General features: G+C 41.5%; 1 protein-coding gene across 1 annotated transcript in view; it reads left to right on the plus strand.

The window, feature by feature from the left end:
- The first annotated feature begins 403 nt into the window (after window positions 1–403).
- TSPAN3 (tetraspanin 3) overlaps window positions 404–19,460 on the plus strand; it is a 31,454-nt gene continuing 12,397 nt past the window's right edge. The window contains exons 1-2 of the mRNA XM_012784184.3: window positions 404–685; window positions 19,182–19,373. Of these exons, the coding sequence (XP_012639638.1) occupies window positions 623–685; window positions 19,182–19,373 (255 nt within the window). The 5' untranslated portion in view covers window positions 404–622. The remainder of the gene's footprint in view (window positions 686–19,181; window positions 19,374–19,460) is intronic.

A 19,460-nucleotide genomic window follows, 5' to 3' on the forward strand; every position in this document is an offset into this window, starting at 1 on the left:
GCCCGCACGGACCTCGGCCCGTCCTGGCCACGCAGGCCCGCGCCGCGTCCCAGGCGCTCCCGAGCGCCGGCCTGGCGCGGGGCGCGAGCTCTCCAGGGGCGCGCGCGGCGGCCGGTTGCCGGCCAGGACGGTCTGTGCGCGCAGGGGCGAGACCGGTGTCCCCGACCCTCCGAGGGGAGAACGCGCTCCGGAGCAGCCCTAAGGCCGGAACAGCAAGCGTGACTGGACAGGAAGGGGTTGGTTTGATCCACCAGAACCTCCCTAAGGAGCTCTCCGCATCCAAGGGCGGCCAGAAGCCAAGAAAAAGCGTGAGGCTTCGGCTCCTTTAACAGGCGTGGCTTCGCTGCGGCCTCCGTGGCGTGATTGGTTGAAGCGGCGCCGCGGCCGCGGGAGGCGGAACTCGGTTGCCAGGGAGCGGCGCGCGGCCGGCCGGGGGCGGCGGCGGCTGCGCGCGGCAGCGAGGTGCTTGCTGGGGTCGGGCTTGCGCGGCGGCGCCGGTGTCTGCGGGACGGCCACGCAGGCCGCGCAGTTCCCAGCGGGAGGCGCCGCCGCCGCCATTGCCGCCTCGCTCGGTGAGCGCAGCGCCGCTCGCCGAGCTGGGCCTCCGCGGGCATCCGGCGCCATGGGCCAGTGCGGCATCACCTCCTCCAAGACCGTGCTGGTCTTCCTCAACCTCATCTTCTGGGTGAGCGAGGCCGGCAGGCGGGCGGGGGCCGCTGGGCGGGCGAGGCCTCGGCTGCGGCGCCCGCGGGGCCGGGGCTGGGCCTGGCAGGCGCTGCGGGGGCCGCGGCGGCGGGGAGGGGTTCGGCCGGGGCCCTGCGGCTGAGGCGTGGAGGGCCCGGGCCGGAAGGCCGCTTCGCGAGGCGCCTCCCAGGCCCTGGCGAAGGCCCGGGGCACGGAGGACGGGACAGGGTCGGGGAGTCCTCGGGCCCTTCTCGTGGCGGCAGCCGGCGCCTCCGCGCTCCGCCAGACGCCCGGGCCGGCCGGTTCCGTGCCAGGGGCTCTGGGCTGAGCGGCTGGGCCGAGCCCGGTCTCTCCCCCTGGAGCCGCCTGCCGGACGGGGAGCTCTCGCTGCACGTTCTTTCAGGACAGCAGGCTTGAAATAGGATATTCCCCAAAGGGGTAGGCTCCGCTTTCTTTGTCAGGGGCCCCGGAGACCCAGTGGCAGTCTCGTCTCGAGGTGTGCGAGCAAGCGGTGCGGATACGCGGGGACGCTGCCAGGTCAGGGGCGAGAGTTCCTGACTTAGAGGTCTTTGTGTATGGAAAACTGGTTGGCTGGTCACCTGTCCAGAAAACTGAAGGATTTCAACTCCAGAAGCCAAATAATCCTTTGACTAGGATAATCAGTCATGGGAGTGAGTAGCCTGAGTTTATAGACCTTGGTTAAATATGATTAAAATGTTATGAGACTTTTAAAGTGATGAGGTCACTTTCAATAAAAGGTGGCTTATGAATTTTGGGGGGCACACTCCAGAGAAGGGAGTGTTTATTTAGAACCATTCCATCTTAGTTCACATCATTATCTCACTTTTATAATAACGTGTGTTGTTCCTGTTGGTCTCGCCACCCTCCAGTCTGTTTGGACCTTGTACCCGGACAAATCTTTTAAAGCATTTTCTCCATCACATCACTTTGTTTTATTTAAAAAAACGAAAAAGTTTCAGCAGTAGAATAATTCAACTTCCTTCATCTGGTATTTTATCTGAAGTCCTTAGCCTGGTCCCAAGTCACCTTACCTCCCGCAGTCCGTCATTTCCTTAAACGCTTGCTTGCCCTGAATAGTGCTCTCTGTCCATGGTTCTCAGAACACTCCTCCAACATTCCCATTAACCATACTTTTGTACATTCTCCTCTCCGTCCTCACTGGTCCCTGTTTGGTTCTTTCCTCCCACACATACACACACCTGTTCTGGAAATAGTCCTTTCCTTCCTTCTCCCCTTTCCCCCAGCAATGGATGGAACTTTTCATATCTGACAGCTGTCACATAAAAGGATAGTTATATATAAAAAGGCATTTGCTACACACTTGTGTTGCCTCAGCATCTTTGAGGATGTTTATGGTGTGAAAGAAAGAGTCCTGACTGGGAGGTAGTACCTATTCAAAATCACCCACGTGACATTGAGATTTCCATGATTTCTTGTCCATTTAGAGCAGTGCTATATGTACTTTAATTTGAGTTACAGGCTTTTTAAAAATAATTTTAGGGAAAAATAATTTTTAGGAATCCCCAAATGAGAACACTTTATTAGATAGTAAGATACTTAGGAGGCAGAGACATGGTTTTGTACCCTTCACCATGCCTTGTGATTTATAGGCATAACTATTTGATTTTGAAGAATATGTATTGGGTGAATTCTAGGCTAGTCACGCTCAAGGACTAGAATTGTTAATGTAACAAAATATTGGAAATTCAGCAACCATTTTGTTTAAGGCAAAAAATTTTTTATTTGAATGTATTCATTCTAAGTGATTGCTCAGTAATCTTTGCATATTGTATAAGATGTATACTATTACTTCGGTGAAGAAAGTTGTTTTGAACTTCATAATGTGTTGTTGCCAATACTGAAGTCATACTGTTTAGTGAAAATGCCTTTATCTGGGTTAGTAGGGTGGTAAAGCTTTTGTAAGCTGTGATAAAGAAGTTAAATAGACATGCAGGGAGAAAAAGTGTGCCTTAGTGCAACATAACTAATGAGAAAACAATATTAGGTGTGTCTCCCAACAATTTATTAGTTTATGGACAAACTATTGGAATCTGGTGACGATGGTAATGATAACTGCCATTGAGTGTCTACGGGGCACTGTGCTAAGTACAGGAAATATCCTCACAGCAACAGCAACCCCATCTGGCAGGGTGTATTATTATGCTTATTTTACAGATGAGGGCATTAAGGTTTACTGAGTTAAAGCAGCACCCTAACCTTAACCCTAACCCTAACCCAAGGTGTAGTGGAGCCTGTGTTCAAACCCAGGTTGTCCCATACTCTAGAGCCTGAGTGTTAGAGAAAGGTGTCATTTCAAAGATTTGAAAAGAGGAAGGAACTTGTTAGGCTATGTTAGAATCACTTCTCTAAAACATACTGATTTTAACTTTGTTAAAATTAGAAATTGTGCCAGTATTTAAAGTTGTTTGTTTAAAAAATTAAGTTATTAAGAGGAAGTAAATACATTAAAAAATGTTAACAGGTTCTTCCTGGGAATTTGTTCAATTCTAGTAAGTGTATTGGTTATGTAAAGGCCTCTCCCTCCTTTTTTCATGGCTTGAGATGTAAGAAGAAACATTCTTTATATAGAGCATTTCAAAAGTTTATCTCGGGACCCTTGGGCAGCTTTACTTAATAAAGACTTAACTCTGTGGCACTGGCTTTTCACTATCCAGTGGTAATTGTTGATAAGTTGATTGTTGATTGTTGATAAGTGATTAAGTGATGAAGTTTAATTATTTTAGCAATATTATTATTTTTGTTTTGTTTTTTTGAGGCGGAGTCTTACTCTGTCACCTTGACTAGAGTGCAGTGGCATCATCATAGCTCATGGCAAGCTCAAACTCCTGGGCTCAAGTGATTCTCTTGCCTCAGCCTCTCATACCTGGCTAATTTTTTTGATTTTTTTTGTAGAGATGGGGATCTCACTTTCGCTCAGGCTGGTCTCGAACTCCTGGCGTCAAGCAGTCCACCTGCCTTGGCCTCTCAGAGTGCTAGGATTATAAGTGGAGCTGCCAAACTAGGCCTGCCTTGGCAAGATCTTTAAACTACGTCTTCTTGTATCTTGATTTCTGGTTCACTTGGTAGTTCACAGTTCATTGAGCTGCGATATGGAAATAGATATGTACCCGAAATACTCAGACACTAAATGATATGACAGCCAAAATTGTTAATGTTAATTTGGTATAGATATAGTTTTGGACAATGCAGTTTAAGACTATTCTTATGGAAAGGCACAAAGTAAAAGGGGAAACAATCATTTCTAAAATCCTGAAGGTTGTCTTAATGGAAAATAGAGAGTTCCTGTTATGGCTTGAATGTTTGTCCCTTCCAAAACTTGTGCTGAAGCTTAATCCCCAGTGTGGCAGAATTGAGAGGTGGGGCCTTCAAGAGGTGATTAGGGCATGAGGCCTCTGCCCTCATGCATGGATTAATCCAGCCGTCACCAATCTTTTTTTTTTTTTTTTGAGACAGAGTTTCGCTTTGTTGCCCAGGCTAGAGTGCCGTGGTGTCAGCCTAGGTCACAGCAACCTCAAACTCCTGGGCTCAAGCAATCCTTCTGCCTCAGCCTCCCGAGTAGCTGGGACTACAGGCATGTGCCACCATGTCCGGCTAATTTTTTCTATATATATTAGTTGGCCAATTAATTTCTATTTATAGTAGAGACGGGGTCTCGCTCTTGCTCAGGCTGGTTTCGAACTCCTGGCCTCGAGCAATCCGCCAGCCTCAGCCTCCCAGAGTGCTAGGATTACCCAGAGTGCTAGGATTACAGGTGTGAGCCACCGGGCCCAGCCCAGCTGTCCCCAATCTTTTTGGCACTAAGGACCAGTTTTGTGGAAGATAATTTCTCCACAGGATAGGGCCGTGGTGGAGGTGGTGGGTGGAGTAAGTGTTGATGAAGCTTCGCTTGCTCACCGACACTCACCTCCTGCTGTGCGACCTGGCTCCTGACAGGCCAAGGACTGGGTACTGGTCCACTACCTGGGGGTTGGGGACCACAGGATTAACCTATTCGTGGATTAATTGATTAGTAAATTGTTACGGAATGAGACAGGTGGCATGCGCAACGCCCTCACACGTGATGGCCTGTGCTACCTTGGGACTCTGTAGAGTCCCTACCAGCAAGAAGGCCCTCACCACATATAGCCCCCCACACCTTAAACTTCTTAACCACCATAGCTATAAGAAATAAAATCCCTTGCTTTATAAAGGGCCCAGTCTCTTCATTTTTATGGAGTGGTGTAGCTTTAAATGTAAGTGTATTAGTGCTAGACCCATGATGACTTATTGAAGAAGGTTAGGAGTGTTTGAGATAAACACTAAACACTAAAATTTGAAGGCTATTGTAATAAATAGTCATTAGTGTATTCTGTAGACTACAAGGTCAGGCGGGATTTTTTTTTGAGACGGGGTCTCATTCTGTAATCCGGGATAGAGTGCATGGGGTGATCACAGCTCATGGCAACCTCACACTCCTGGGCTCAAGCTATCCTACTGCCTCAGCCTCCCAAGTAGTTGGGATTACAGGCACGTGCCACTGTACCCAGCTGATTTTTCTATTTTTAGTAGAGACCAGCTTTTGCTCTTGCTCTTGCTCAGGCTGGTCTCCTGACCTCAAGCGCTCCTCCCACCTCAGCCTCCCAGAGTGCTAGGATTATAGGCATGAGCCACCATGCCCAGCCCAGGCAGGCTTTTTAATTTGGTAGGTAAAATTGATATGACCCAGGAGGCTTCATCTAAAATAAGTATAAATCAGTACTTTCTAATATCCAGTTTTCTTTTTTTTTTTTTTGAGACAGAGTCTCGCTTTGTTGCCCAGGCTAGAGTGAGTGCCATGGCATCAGCCTAGCTCACAGCAACCTCAAACTCCTGGGCTCAAGCAATCCTCCTGCCTCAGCCTCCCGAGTAGCTGGGACTACAGGCATGCACCACCATGCCCGGCTAATTTTTTCTATATATATTAGTTGGCCAATTAATTTCTTTCTATTTATAGTAGAGACGGGGTCTCGCTCTTGCTCAGGCTCCTTTTGAACTCCTGACCTCGAGCAATCCGCCAGCCTCGGCCTCCCAGAGTGCTAGGGTTACAGGCGTGAGCCACCACGCCCAGCCTTAATGTCCAGTTTTCATTCTGAGAAGTTAATTGATTAATCAAGTCTTACGTTATACAAATTACCTTTACTTCTTCTACCCTGTTAGAAAAACTAATTGGTTAATATTTATTTTGCGTATATTTATTTTAGGCATTGCAGGGACTATAAGAGAAAGCCTTGTCTACGATTGTAGAATTTATAATCTTGAATATCTATTTAGGCTGTTTTTCATCTGTTATGAGAGGTGATAGTAAGACTGAAACGCCTATAGCGTGGGGGAAATACCACAAGAAAGTCAAACACTTTTTAAATAAATGCCTTTAAAAACAACTTTGGAATGTAGCACCTTTACTAATCATGATTCACTCATATGAAATACCCTATATACATATAAATCATATTTGAAAGCCATACATAACTTCAAAAATTCACCCTACCTTAAAAAAAAACTTATCGCATTTACCTGTGTGAATATATACATTAAGGAACATTGCTTTGTTAAATATAACAATATTTGAGCACCTGCTTTGTGCTTATATTGTCAATACATGGTGAAAAAGACAGAGAAGATCCCTATTCTTACATACTTCCTGGTGGAGCAAGACAATTAAAAATAAACAAGAAAAATATCAAGTAGTGATGTGTTATGCAGGGAATTAAAAGAGGATGATGTGATAGAGTGATTGGGTGGCTGCTTTAGGTTGGCAAAGAATCTAGAGTATAAGAAGGAGCCAATTTGGGGGTGATTTGGAAGAGATAGGGGAATTCAAGGCTGAGGGAACAGGTGATAGGCCCTAAGGCAAGAAAGAATATACTTGCATGTATACCTTCATTCTTTTGTTTAAGAAATAAACATTTATAGTGAAATATTTCAAGAGTTTTTTTTCTTCCTCACAAATCCTGTGCATACTTCGTGTTTCCAGCACATCTACACATTTGAGTTGGCAGTATGATACTTTTAAACCAGATCCTTTATGTGATATCATGGAATTTTTTTTTGTACCTTCTGTATTTCTCCTACTATGAATGACTGCTCTGAGAAAGAATATGTCATTGGAATTGCCTTCAGCTAACAGTTTTGTCATAATTGCTTTTCAGTTGTCTAGAAGAAAAGTTAACTTTGTTAGTAAGCAAGTCCTGGTACATAATAGGAAATGTATTTCTTAATTTGTCTTTGACAGTTAAGAAAATGAATATTTCCAGTGTTGGTATATTCTTAGTCACCTGTCCACTGGCCAAGAGCCTTGTGGTCCTGAGTAATTATTAATATTTAGAACTTGGGATCAGCAAGAGAGCTCTCTTTAGTTGCAGTTTAAGGAATAAGTTGTTTATTAGCTTTGTAGGATATTTATCATGTTTTGAAATATTTTAATGAATTTTATTCCATAAGGTCCAATTCAAGTCACGATTTTTTTCCAGAAGATTTATTCCATAAAATGTGTACTTGCACCAAACAAGTATACTCTAAGAATCATTTACTCAGTAAATGCCTGTTTCTGAGAAATATGAAGAGTATAAACCATAGTCCCTGCCATCTGACAGCTAATGGGGGGAAGGGAGCAGACTCTTCATTGAATTTAATTTCTAGGTGCATCTTTCTCCCAAAAACCATACTTATGGATGGTCTCAAGTTTTCCTTGAAAAATATTGTCTCTTCTACCTTCTCCTTAACCCCTTCCTTTTAATAGTTGGGCAGAGTAAATAAATGAGAAAGATTATTTGTATTTATATATTTGTTTTTAATCTAAAGGATATTTATATAAATGTTGACATATTATATTTTACATTGTTAGCACTACTGATTAAAGTTAAACACACAACCCAAGCATGGACAAACTCTAGTATTATAAAGGTTAAGTACTCCAGGCTCCTATAGTTATAACTGACTCTTTTCTCAGAATGGTGGAGCAATGAGAATCTCAAAATGTATGTTTAAATTCCATGCTTCTCAGATGATCCCTGGAGTCCTGCATTCTGAAGATAGTCAGTTTTCATGCTGTTATAGTAATTTGGCTGTGGCAATTGGTTGTTCTCCAATTTCATTTGCCACTTGAACTTTGTCTTTCAACTGGTAGGTATAAATTGGATTAAATTGAACAAACTTTGTAAAGCTGGATAAACAATGATTATAAAAACCAAATATAGAAAAAGTGAAAATAGAGCAGAATTGAAGAGCATGGAATATCCTCAGAATACCCTTGGAATATCCTCAGAGTAATAGCAGTTTAAAAGAATTAAAATATTTCTTATTTAAGAATAATGGCAGCCAGGCGTGGTAGCTCACACCTGTAATCCTAGCACTCTGGGAGGCCGAGGCGGGTGGATAGCTTGAGGTCAGGAGTTCGAAACCAGCCTGAGTAAGAGCGAGACCCTGTCTCTACTATAAATAGAAAGAAATTAATTGGTCAACTAATATATATAGAAAAATGAGCTGTGCATGGTGGTGCATGCCTGTAGTCCCAGCTACTCGGGAGGCTGAGGCAGGAGGATTGCTTGAGTCCAGGAGTGTGAGGTTGCTGTGAGCTAGGCTGATGCCATGGCACTCACTCTAGCCTGGGCAACAAAGCGAGACTCTGTCTCAAAAAAAAAAAAAGAATAATGGCAGCAATGATATGATGTCGATGGCAAAAGTGGCTTATTGTCAAAACTTTAAAAATCCAATTCAAGTAGGATTTTTTAAAACTTGTTTTCTTGAAAGGTGATATGTATTTAAAAAGGAGGATACTGTGCACTAAAAGAATCAGAACTGTGTTAGATGATCAGAAAATATCTAAAGGATGAGTCAGAGCCATACAGACCTGAGAGAAGTGATACATGGGAGGGATTGACACAGGTGTCTACGATATTTGGGATTGAAGAGGTGCCTATTTTTTGTTGGTGGTTAAGGACAGATCTAGGAATTCATTTGGGAGAGAATAGCAAAGTCTCCATTTCAGACATAATTTTAAATATTGTTCTGATTATGCAAATAATTTGCTTTTCTAAGAAGTCCTTAAAAAGTATTAAAAAAAAAAAACTAACATCACCCATAATTCTACCACTAGGAGACAATCAGTATTAACATTTTGGTTTGTTTTTAAAATGTCTGTTATGTGATATATGTGTGGTTTTCCCCTGACACACCACAAACAGTATTATTGTAAATATTAGTAGTAAATATTTCAGGGCTGTAATGCAAGCACACCTCTGGGTACCAAGGCTTTTGCTTTTGCTGTTACACTTACAATTTTGTTAAAACATTTTGATAAACATACCTTCTACACACATCTTTGTTTCCATCTAACTTATTTCCTTAAGGATAGATTGCTGCAAGTGGAATTAGTAGATGTAAAGGTACAAATGTGGGGGCGGATATGTCAGATTGCCAGATTGCTTTCCAAAAAGGTTATCTGTATTAATCCATACTCCCTTCAGGCTAATGGCCCTTCTCTCTGTACCCTAACGAGTCTTTGAATACTGCTTAGCCTTATCATTGACCAATTTGTTAGGTAGAAAACAATACTTTAGAAGCTTCAGAAATTTTGGTAAGAATAGCTTTAATTTCTGAAAGAGGATTTGAAGTCTTTGGAATAGTCTTTTCCTTGGAAGTTGATAGAATAAATGAAATACGTCGGTAGTAGATTTAGCAAAGTAGTAATTGTGTTTAGTGACATGAACAGTTTTATTAGAGTAAATCAGAGTTGAAACAAAACATGGTTGGACTAGAGAATATTATGTAGAATGCTAAAAGATTTAAGATAGAGTGGGTGCAGTGACTCACACTTGTAATCCTAGCACTTTGGGAGGCTGAGTCTGGAGGATCACTTGAGGCCAGGAGTTTGAGACCAGCCTGAGCAAGAGTGAGACCCCAGCTTTACAAAAAACAGAAACATTAGCTGGTGGCGCATGCCTGTAGTCTCACCTCCTTGGGAAGCTCAGGCAAGAGAATCACTTGAGCCTGGGAGTTTGAGGTTGCTGTGAGCTAGGCTGACGCCACAACACTCTAGCTCGGGCAACAGACTGTCTCAAAAAAAAAAAAAAAAAAAAGATTTAAGATGATTTTAAGACAGTTGTAATGGCGCTAGGGTTTCAGAGCTTTCAGAGAGAAGTGAGGTATATAAAAAAACTAATATGGTCCAGGCGTGGTGGCTCATGCCTGTAATCCTAGCACACTGGGAGGCTGAAGCGGGAGGATCACTTGAGGTCATGAGTTCGAGACCATCCTGAGGAAGAGCAAGACCCGTCTCTACTAAAAATAGAAAGAAATTAACCAGACAACTAGAAATAGAAAAAATTTAGCCAGGCATGGTGGCATACGCCTGTAGTCTCAGCTACTTGGGAGGCCAAGGCAGGAGACTCCCTTGAGCTTGAGAGTTTGAGGTTGCTATGAGCTAGGCTGATGCCACAGCACTCTGCTCAGGACAACAGCGTGAGACTCTCAAATAAATAAATAAATAAAAAATAAATAAATAAATAAATAAATAATAAATAATTAAAGGCCAGGTGCAGTGGCTCACGCCTGTAATCCTAACACTCTGGGAGGCCGAGGCAGGTGGATTGTTTGAGCTTGGGAGTTCGAGACCGGCCTGAGTAAGAGCAAGACCCTGTCTCTACTAAAAATAGAAAGAAATTAGTTGGCCAACTAAAAATATATAGAAAAATTAGTTGGGCATGGCGGCACATGCCTGTAGTCCCAGTTACTCGGGAGGCTGAGGCAGAAGGATTGCTTGAGCCCAGGAGTTTGAGGTTGCCATGAGCTAGGCTGATGCCACAGCACTCTAGCCAGGACAAGAGTGGGACTCTGTCTCCAAAAAAAAAAAAAAATTAAAAATTAAAATTAAAACTAATATGGCTGTGCAAGAAACTCCATATTAAATGTTAACAAATGTGTCCATAAAATGGATTTCTGCCAATTTTTCCCCCTCTCTCTGCTTTTAAAATATGCTTTCTTACAGAGTACACACAGTTTAGGCCCAGTCTTTCTCTTATTATTTTCTTTCTCTCAGCATTCCAGTCACTTCTACTTTACCAGTTGATTCTTTGAAGCAAAACCACTCCAAAGGAGCAGTTCACACAGGCAAGCAGGAACTTGTCAGGCACTGTGTTTTTAGCTGAGTGAGGTCCAGATGGTCCCTCATTGTTACATTGTCCTGATTCTCACTGGTTCTAGACATGAATCATCTGTGTCTGCTTCATACCACTGTAGGAAATCACTTCTGTTCTTTGCTTCATATTCACCCACATGTTCTGTGGGATGTTGTAGCCTTCCCATTTCTAAATTTCCATATAGACACACTCGATGGGAGAGCTACTTTATCTCCTAGTTTGTAACAAGTCTGTTTCTTTTTTTTTTTGAGACAGAGTCTCACTTTGTTGCTCAGGCTAGAGTGAGTGCCATGGCGTCCTAGCTCACAGCAACCTCAAACTCCTGGGCTTAAGCGATCCTCCTGCCTCAGCCTCCCGAGTAGCTGGGACTACAGGCACGTACCACCATGCCCGGCTAATTTTAATTAGTTGGACAATTAATTTCTTTCTATTTTTTATAGTAGAGACGGGGTCTCGCTCAGGCTGGTTTTGAACTCCTGACCTTGAGCAATCTGCCCGCCTCGGCCTCCCAGAGTGCTAGGATTACAAGCGTGAGCCACCGCGCCTGGCCTGTTTCATTTTTAATATTGCCATATTTCAATGGCAGGTTACACTGTGGTTGATGGAAACGAAGGAATTTAGTAGTTTTTTTTAGCATTTTATCAGCTTATGTTTCTTTTATAGAGATTTGAAAATTACTTCCCCAAAAAACCAACTTCTAAACTATAGAAAAAGCAATCTTATGTAAGTATGGACTTTCTTACTTTAAGAGATTGCACATTTGTGCATATGTAGAAGAAGAGTAAAAGAATAAAATGAAGTACCATACTTTTGGAACTCATGTAGTTCCAAAATTTTATAACAAGATAGCTTTATTTTTTAGAGGAACAGCTTGGTGTAATAGAAATGCAAATTATGTGACTTAATTTAGAACATAGGCTTATTAAAAGATAAAAGAAGAATTTTTAAAAAATTATTCTTTCTGTAGTTTCAGATCTCAGCCTTTCCTTTAAATTTCCTTTCACTTCTTTGTTAAAAGGATAAATATTTTTAGTATACTGTCATGGTGCAAATCTTCCTTATAGGCTCAGATTTTCTCATCAGTGACTAAAGCAGTTCAGCCGCTTCCAAGTTCTACATTGCATCTCCTCTTCTTTTGTACCTCCCTCCTCCCCTTCCCTTCTCCCCTCCACCCTTTGCAGCTGCTTTGTTGGCCAAGCCAGATCCTTTGATAGATCCCAGTGGCATCCTAGCGCTTCAGAAGAATTTAACCAAGCTCGCCTTTGATTCAGCTTTTCTAATGCCCACAGCTTCTATGTGAGAAAGTCCCTATTCATACTAGTTAGGAGTTACTTACAACCTCCTCTCCATTTACTGTACAAACTCCACTGTTTCTCCTGTTAGGACACCTACTCTATATTTTCAGAGTAGCTGGAGTCATTTCATAAGTTGTTTATTATACGGCTTAAGATGGAAGCACTGTATACAGATTTCATTAAACGCAGAATATTTTGAAGTTGTTTTCAATTTAGGAAACACAGCCACTAGTTACACATAATTTGATTTACATAGTCTTTTTTTTTTTTAAGATGAGAGAAATGAGATTCAATTTCCTTTTTTTTTTTTCCTAGCCACAGTCTCACTCTGTCACCTGGGTAGAGTGCAGTGGTGTCATCGTAGCTCACTGGAACCTCACACTCCTGGGCTTAAGGAATCCTCTTGCCTCAGCCTCCTGAGTAGCTGGGACTACAGGTGCATGCCACAATGCCCAACTAATTTTTCTGTTTTTAGTAGAGACAGGGTCTTGATCTTGATCAGGCTGGTCCCAAACTCCTGAGCTCAAGGGATCCTCCCACCTTGGCCTCCCAGAGTGCTAGGATTACAGGCGTTAACCACTTTGCCTGACCATTTGTATAGTCTTTATATCAGCAGTCAGTGCTGTTTCTGCTTTTGTGTGTGCAACTAAGTTGCTTGCCACTGTATGTTGCCAAATAGAGCTCTATTATATTCTCATCTCTGCTGCCTGAGTTGAATATTGACTGGTTTGCAGCCTTGTAAAAGAAACTGCTGTAGAGTCTACCAGGAAAGAAGCAGCAGCTTAACAAATAGCATCTCCTCCATTGCATATGTTGTAAGTTTGGTTGTCTGTTGTGGTGGTTTTTTTCTGCCTTCTTGCGGTATCAATTTCAGACGAGTGCCTCTGTCTGGGAAAAGAATAGCAGCCCAGGAATCGTTTCACTTGACCCATTTCCAAGTAGCACTAAGTGTGAGTCTCAGGACTCTCTTTAGGTTGAAAACTCATCATTTTATATCTAAAATGCAAGTAGTTCTTCAGTGCCCTATGCTTCAGATTAATTGTTGAGTACATATATCCTCTAGTTTTATCTTGTTTTCATTCAAATTTACGTAGGCTATAACTTGCATTTTGGAGTAAGAAGAGCTAAGAATCTAGAGCAGGCGTCCTCAAACTATGGCCTGCGGGCCACGTGCAGGTGTTTTTGCCCGTTTGTTTTTTTACTTCAAAGTAAGATATGTACAGTGTGCATAGGAATTTGTTCATAGTTTTTTTAAACTATAGTCCGGCCCTCCAATGGTCTGAGGGACAGTGAACTGGCCCCCTGTTTTAAAAGTTTGAGGACCTCTGATCTAGAGGATAAAGAGATGACTAGTGAAAACAAATTGGACAGAGTTTGAGTAAGTCATATTTAGGATTGCTTCTTTTTTTTCTTTTTCTTTCTTTTCTTCCTTCTTCCTTTCCTTTCTTTTCTGTCCTTTCTTCCTCCTTTCTTTTCTCTCCCTTCCTCCCTCCCTCCTTCCCTCCCTCCCTCCCTTCCTTCCTCCTCCTCTCTTTCCCTTTCCCTTTCCCTTTCCCTTTCCCTTTCCCTTTCCCTTTCCCTTTCCCTTTCCCTTTCCCTTTCCCTTTCCCTTTCCCTTTCCCTGGGTAGAGTGCAGTGGCGTCATCGATCCTCCTGCCTTCACCTCCCATGTAGCTGGGACTACAGGTATGCACCACCACACCTGGCTAATTTTTAAATTTCTTTTTTTTTGTAGAGACAAGGTTTCAATATTTTGCCCAGGCTGGTCTTAAACTTCTGACCTCAAGCTATCCTCCTACCTCGGCCTCATAAAGTGCTCAGGTTATAGGCATGAGCCACTGCAACTGGCCTAGGATTGCTTTTAATTCAGCTTGAGGACTGATACTATTTACTTTAGCAAAATGTATGTCTATATACTTGTGTATGAATATATATCACACATGTATTCAAGAAAAAGTAGTATTTGGTAAGAGTGTTAAGTAGTCCACATACTTCTGTAATAAATGCAGCCAAATTAAAATTAATCTGTGTCTCTTTTCCTTTTCTTATGCTCACCTTCATTCCATACTACTATACTCCAAAAGCAAATATGTTATTGACCTCTGAGGACCTTTGAATAGGCATGGTTGCTATAAGTACAGCATTATATTTATGATAGAAAACTATTTATAAACTAATGTATTCTTGATGTGATGGCCATCAGAATTCAGTAAGTTGGATAAAGTCTCCAAATTGTAATTGAATGGTGAATTAAAAACTATGAACATTGAGCCTAAGAGAAATAAAGCAAATACAAAGCAAAGCTTATGTTAGAGATGAGAGGGTGTTTTCATGGGAAGGGATACAATGAGGTATACTTGATAAATTTTAGTAGATACCTCCTATGTGCCACGCACTGTTTTAGGTAGTAAGTGGTGATACAAGGCTGAAAGGCAGTTTGGTACAATTTGTGCCTTGAAGGGATGTTGAAACCTGTATAGTTATAACTGCAGCAGTTTTAATAAATGCCCTGTTAGAGCTATGCATAGGTCAATATGTTTGTGGACAAAAGGCGCCTAATCTAGTCTGAAATGGTCAAGAATGGCTTCCAAAAGGAAGGGGTGACATTTAAGCTGCATCTTAAAGAGCAATGAGTTCCCAGGTAGATGAAGAGAGAGCATTCCAGAAATAACAGCAGAGGTAAGGAAGTAAGAGATGTGGTACATTTACATATAATAGTTTTATATTGTTCCGGGGTGTATGAAGGGTAATGAAGTTAGAGCTTAAAACCAAGGAGGACGAGCTTGGTTTATCAGGAGACTTACTTTCCACATCCTGATTTTAAGCAAGCCTTGAGCCTTTATCTGGTTTATATTTTTAACAAAAATAACCCTGGTAATATTTTATATTAAGGGGCAGGGAAAGTCAGCAAGTAAGATTTAGGGTGATCACTTTGTATGCTTCGTTTTCTGCCAAAAAAAAAAAAAAAAAAAGATTTAGGGTAAACAGTGATAAAGCCCAAGTTAAGACAGAAGCACTGTGGTATAGTTGAAGAGAAGTTGAGGCATTCAGGAAATGTTTTGGAAGTAAACTTGAAGGAGTTCAGTGATTGATGGGATATAGGGGTGGGACAAGAAAAGAGTATGGGATAACCTTCAGGTATTTGACTAGAAAAATGAGATGTCTGGTGCCTTTTGCTATGCTAGGAATGTAAGGGAAATTAGATGGGGTGAGCAGGAAAGCAGATGGAAATATGTAGCTTTAAGATGATGTTAATAGCTCAGGTAGTGAGCTATGGAGACTAGTGAAGCCATGGCTACTGTAGCCGAAGGAGAGCCCAGAGGATGAATAATGAGGCCGATATATGACAGACCCATAGCCAACATCATACTGAATGGGGAAAACTGAAAGCATTCCCACTTAGAACTGGAACCAGACAAGGCTGCCCACTATCTCCACTTCTATTCAACATAGTGTTGGAAGTCCTGGCTACAGCAATCAGACAGGAAAGTGGAATTAAAGGTATCCAAATAGGGGCAGAAGAGATCAAACTTTCACTGTTTGCTGATGATATGATATTATATTTAGAAAACCCCAAAGATTCAACCAAGAAACTCCTGGAACTGATAAATGAATTTAGTAAAGTCTCAGGATACAAACTCAATACACAGAAATCAGAGGCATTCATATACGCCAACAACAATCAAATTGAGAACCAAATTAAAGACTCAATACCCTTCACAATAGCAACAAAGAAATTAAAGTACCTAGGAGTATACTTAACCAAGGAGGTAAAAGACCTCTACAGGGAGAACTATGAAACACTGAGGAAGGAAATAGCAGAGGATGTAAACAGATGGAAATCCATTCCATGCTCGTGGGTCGGCAGATTCAACATCATTAAAATGTCTATACTACGCAAACTGATCTACAGATTCAATGCAATACCTATTAAAATCCCATCAGCATTCTTCACAGATATAGAAAAAATAATTTTACGCTTCGTATGGAACCAAAGAAGACCCCGAATATCAAGAGCAATTCTTGGCAACAAAAACAAAATGGGAGGTATGAATATGCCAGATATCAAACTATACTACAAAGCTGTAGTAATTAAAACAATCTGGTATTGGCACAAAAATAGGAATATTGACCAGTGGAACAGATGTGAGAATCCTGATATAAAACCATCCTCATATAGCCATCTAATCTTTGACAAAGCAGACAAAAACATACGCTGGGGAAAAGAATACCTTTTCAATAAATGGTGCTGGGAAAACTGGATAGCCACTTGTAGAAGGCTAAAGCAGGACCCACACCTTTCACTTCTCACAAAAATCAACTCACGCTGGATAACAGACTTAAACCTAAGGTATGAAACTATTAGAATTCTAGAGGAAAAAGTTGGAAACACTCTCCTAGACATTGGCCTAGGCAAAGAGTTTATGAAGAAGTCCCCAAAGGCAATCACAGCAGCAACAAAAATAAATAAATGGGACATGATGAAACTAAAAAGCTTCTGCACAGCCAAAGAAACAGTCATGAAAGTAAACAGACGATCTACAGAATGGGAGAAAATTTTTGCATCCTACGTATCCGATAAAGGGCTGATAACTAGAATATACTTAGAACTCACGAAAATCAGCAAGAAAAAATCAAATAACCCTATTAAAAAGTGGGCAAAGGACTTGAACAGAAACTTTTCTAAAGAAGACAAAAGAATGGCCAACAAACATATGAAAAAATGCTCATCATCTCTAATCATCAGGGAAATGCAAATCAAAACTACAATGAGATATCACTTAACTCCAGTGAGAATGGCCTTTATCAAAAAGTCTCCAAATAACAAATGCTGGCGTGGATGTGGAGAGAGAGAAACACTCCTACACTGCTGGTGGGACTGCAAACTAGTTCAACCTCTGTGGAAAGCAATATGGAGATACCTTAAAGTGATACAAGTGAATCTACCATTTGATCCAGCAATCCCATTGCTGGGCATCTACCCAAAAGATCCAATGACACTCTACAAAAAAGACACGTGCACTCGAATGTTTATAGCAGCACAATTCATAATTGCAAGGCTGTGGAAACAGCGCAAGTGCCCATCAATCCAAGAATGGATTAATAAAATGTGGTATATGTATACCATGGAGTGCTATTCAGCTCTAAGAAACAATGGTGATATAGCACATCTTATGTTTTCCTGGTTAGAGCTGGAACCCATACTACTAAGTGAAGTATCCCAAGAATGGAAAAACAAGCACCACATATACTCACCAGCAAACTGGTATTAACTGAGCAGCACCTAAGTGGACACATAGGTACTACAGTAATAGGGTATTGGGCAGGGGGGCGGGGGGCGGGTATATATATATATATATATAATGAGTGAGATGTGCACCATCTGAGGGATGGTCATGCTGGAAACTCAGACTTGTGGGGGGAGGGGGGAAAGGGCATTTATTGAAACCTTAAAATCTGTACCCCCATAATATTCCGGAAAAAAAAAAAAAAGAGGCCGAAGATAGAAGCTTGGAGATTACTAATAATTCTGAGTCTGGTAAAGAGGAGTCCATAAAGAGAATGAGAAGGTGAACAGCTGGGGAAATAGGAAGAAAACCAACAGTGGGGCCTCTTAGAAGCTAGACGAAGAGAGTTTAACAACAATGTTTTTTAAAATTGTCTTCTCATTCTGGTTGTCTTCTCATTTTAAAAAAATCTATGTTATAAAAAAAATCAAGTTACTTTCCCAACTTTACATAAATGAAGAGTTTTTCTTCCTGATTTGACAGTGATTATAATATCCTAGTATAAGAAAATAGACTGAAGATTGAAGATGCCCAGGTTTTCTGGATTTTGTAGACTTAAGAAATGAACTGAATTTTCAGGTTAAGAGGAGTTAACGATATTTCCATTACCATTGTGGAGTCTGTTTTCTAGTTTGAAGATGATTTATATGTCATTTTTTAAAGGATGGTGAAATAATTCTTTTCCTCTGAAAGTCTCAAAGGGTTCTACAAATGATAACTCATTAGACTAAATGTTGTAATAGTTAATGTGACACTGCACTTGCTTATTTGCATATAAGCTAGTGGGCATTGGGCTGTCAGCACAGAGCTGATACCCAATGATAGCAAAATTGATAATGATAGAAAATGTGTGTCAAACTCTGTAGCTAGAGAAGGGTGCCTAGAGCAGCAGCTGAAATAAGGCATACCTGCTCCATGACTTTCCATATTCACTTTCCCTTTAGGTCTCTAACACTTTGTTACTCAGACTGCTCTAAGAACCAGCTGCATCAGCATCACATAAGAGCTTGTTGGAAATGCAGATGCTCAGGCCCTCTCAGACCTACTGAATAAGAAACTGCAGTTTAGTAAGACCCTCAGGAGATTCCTAGTTACACCAAGTTTGAGAAGTGCCATTCTCAAGAACAAAGAGATCAAAGTGGAATGTTCTTTAGTGAGTGAGCCCTCTGGCTTTACTATTTCACAGTCTCTAGAACAGGTATTTTGGAACTAGGTATCATGCTTACTAGTTATTATTATATTTTCTTTCCTCCAAGGGAGTAGAGATTTAGAAGTGCAGATTCTGGAGTCAAATTGCCTGAGTCCAAATCCTATCGCTGTCACTTGTACCTAATTTCCCCATTTTTGAGAGCAACTACAGTGAGCAGAGACCTCCCACCACCCCACTGATCTGTACTGGACATGTAGTTGAGCTACAGATAAGCCTTTGCAGGGAGTGTGTGTGAGCGGTGTTGTCATCTGTGTTATTTCTTTGACTCATGGTTACTTGGTCCTAGCTGAACCATCAGTTATTGAAACGTAGATAAACTTTGGAAAATTTTTAAATTTTGTGTAGTCAAGAAATGTGCTTAATAATGAAATGGATTTTACTGAAAAAAGTCTACAAATAGATTTAAAAGTGATGAGAACTCATTAAATTTTAACCTACTAAACGATAGTAGGAAACATTTTTACCAGCATGGCTTAGAGACCAGTGCTCTTGACCTTGTTTTCTACAGGGGGCAGCTGGCATTTTATGCTACGTGGGAGCTTACGTCTTCATCACTTACGATGACTATGACCACTTCTTTGAAGATGTGTACACTCTCATTCCCGCTGTAGTGATCATAGCTGTAGGAGCCCTCCTTTTCATTATTGGGTTAATTGGCTGCTGTGCTACCATCCGGGAAAGTCGCTGTGGACTTGCCACGGTAAGTTAGCACTTCACTGACTCGTGTGTCATCGGAACATGCGTGAGTAGTTAGTCTGTTACTCTTGTCTTGAATTGAACATGGAAT

This window comes from Microcebus murinus, chromosome 6, assembly GCF_040939455.1.
Source record: "Microcebus murinus isolate Inina chromosome 6, M.murinus_Inina_mat1.0, whole genome shotgun sequence".
Lineage (NCBI taxonomy): Eukaryota > Metazoa > Chordata > Mammalia > Primates > Cheirogaleidae > Microcebus > Microcebus murinus.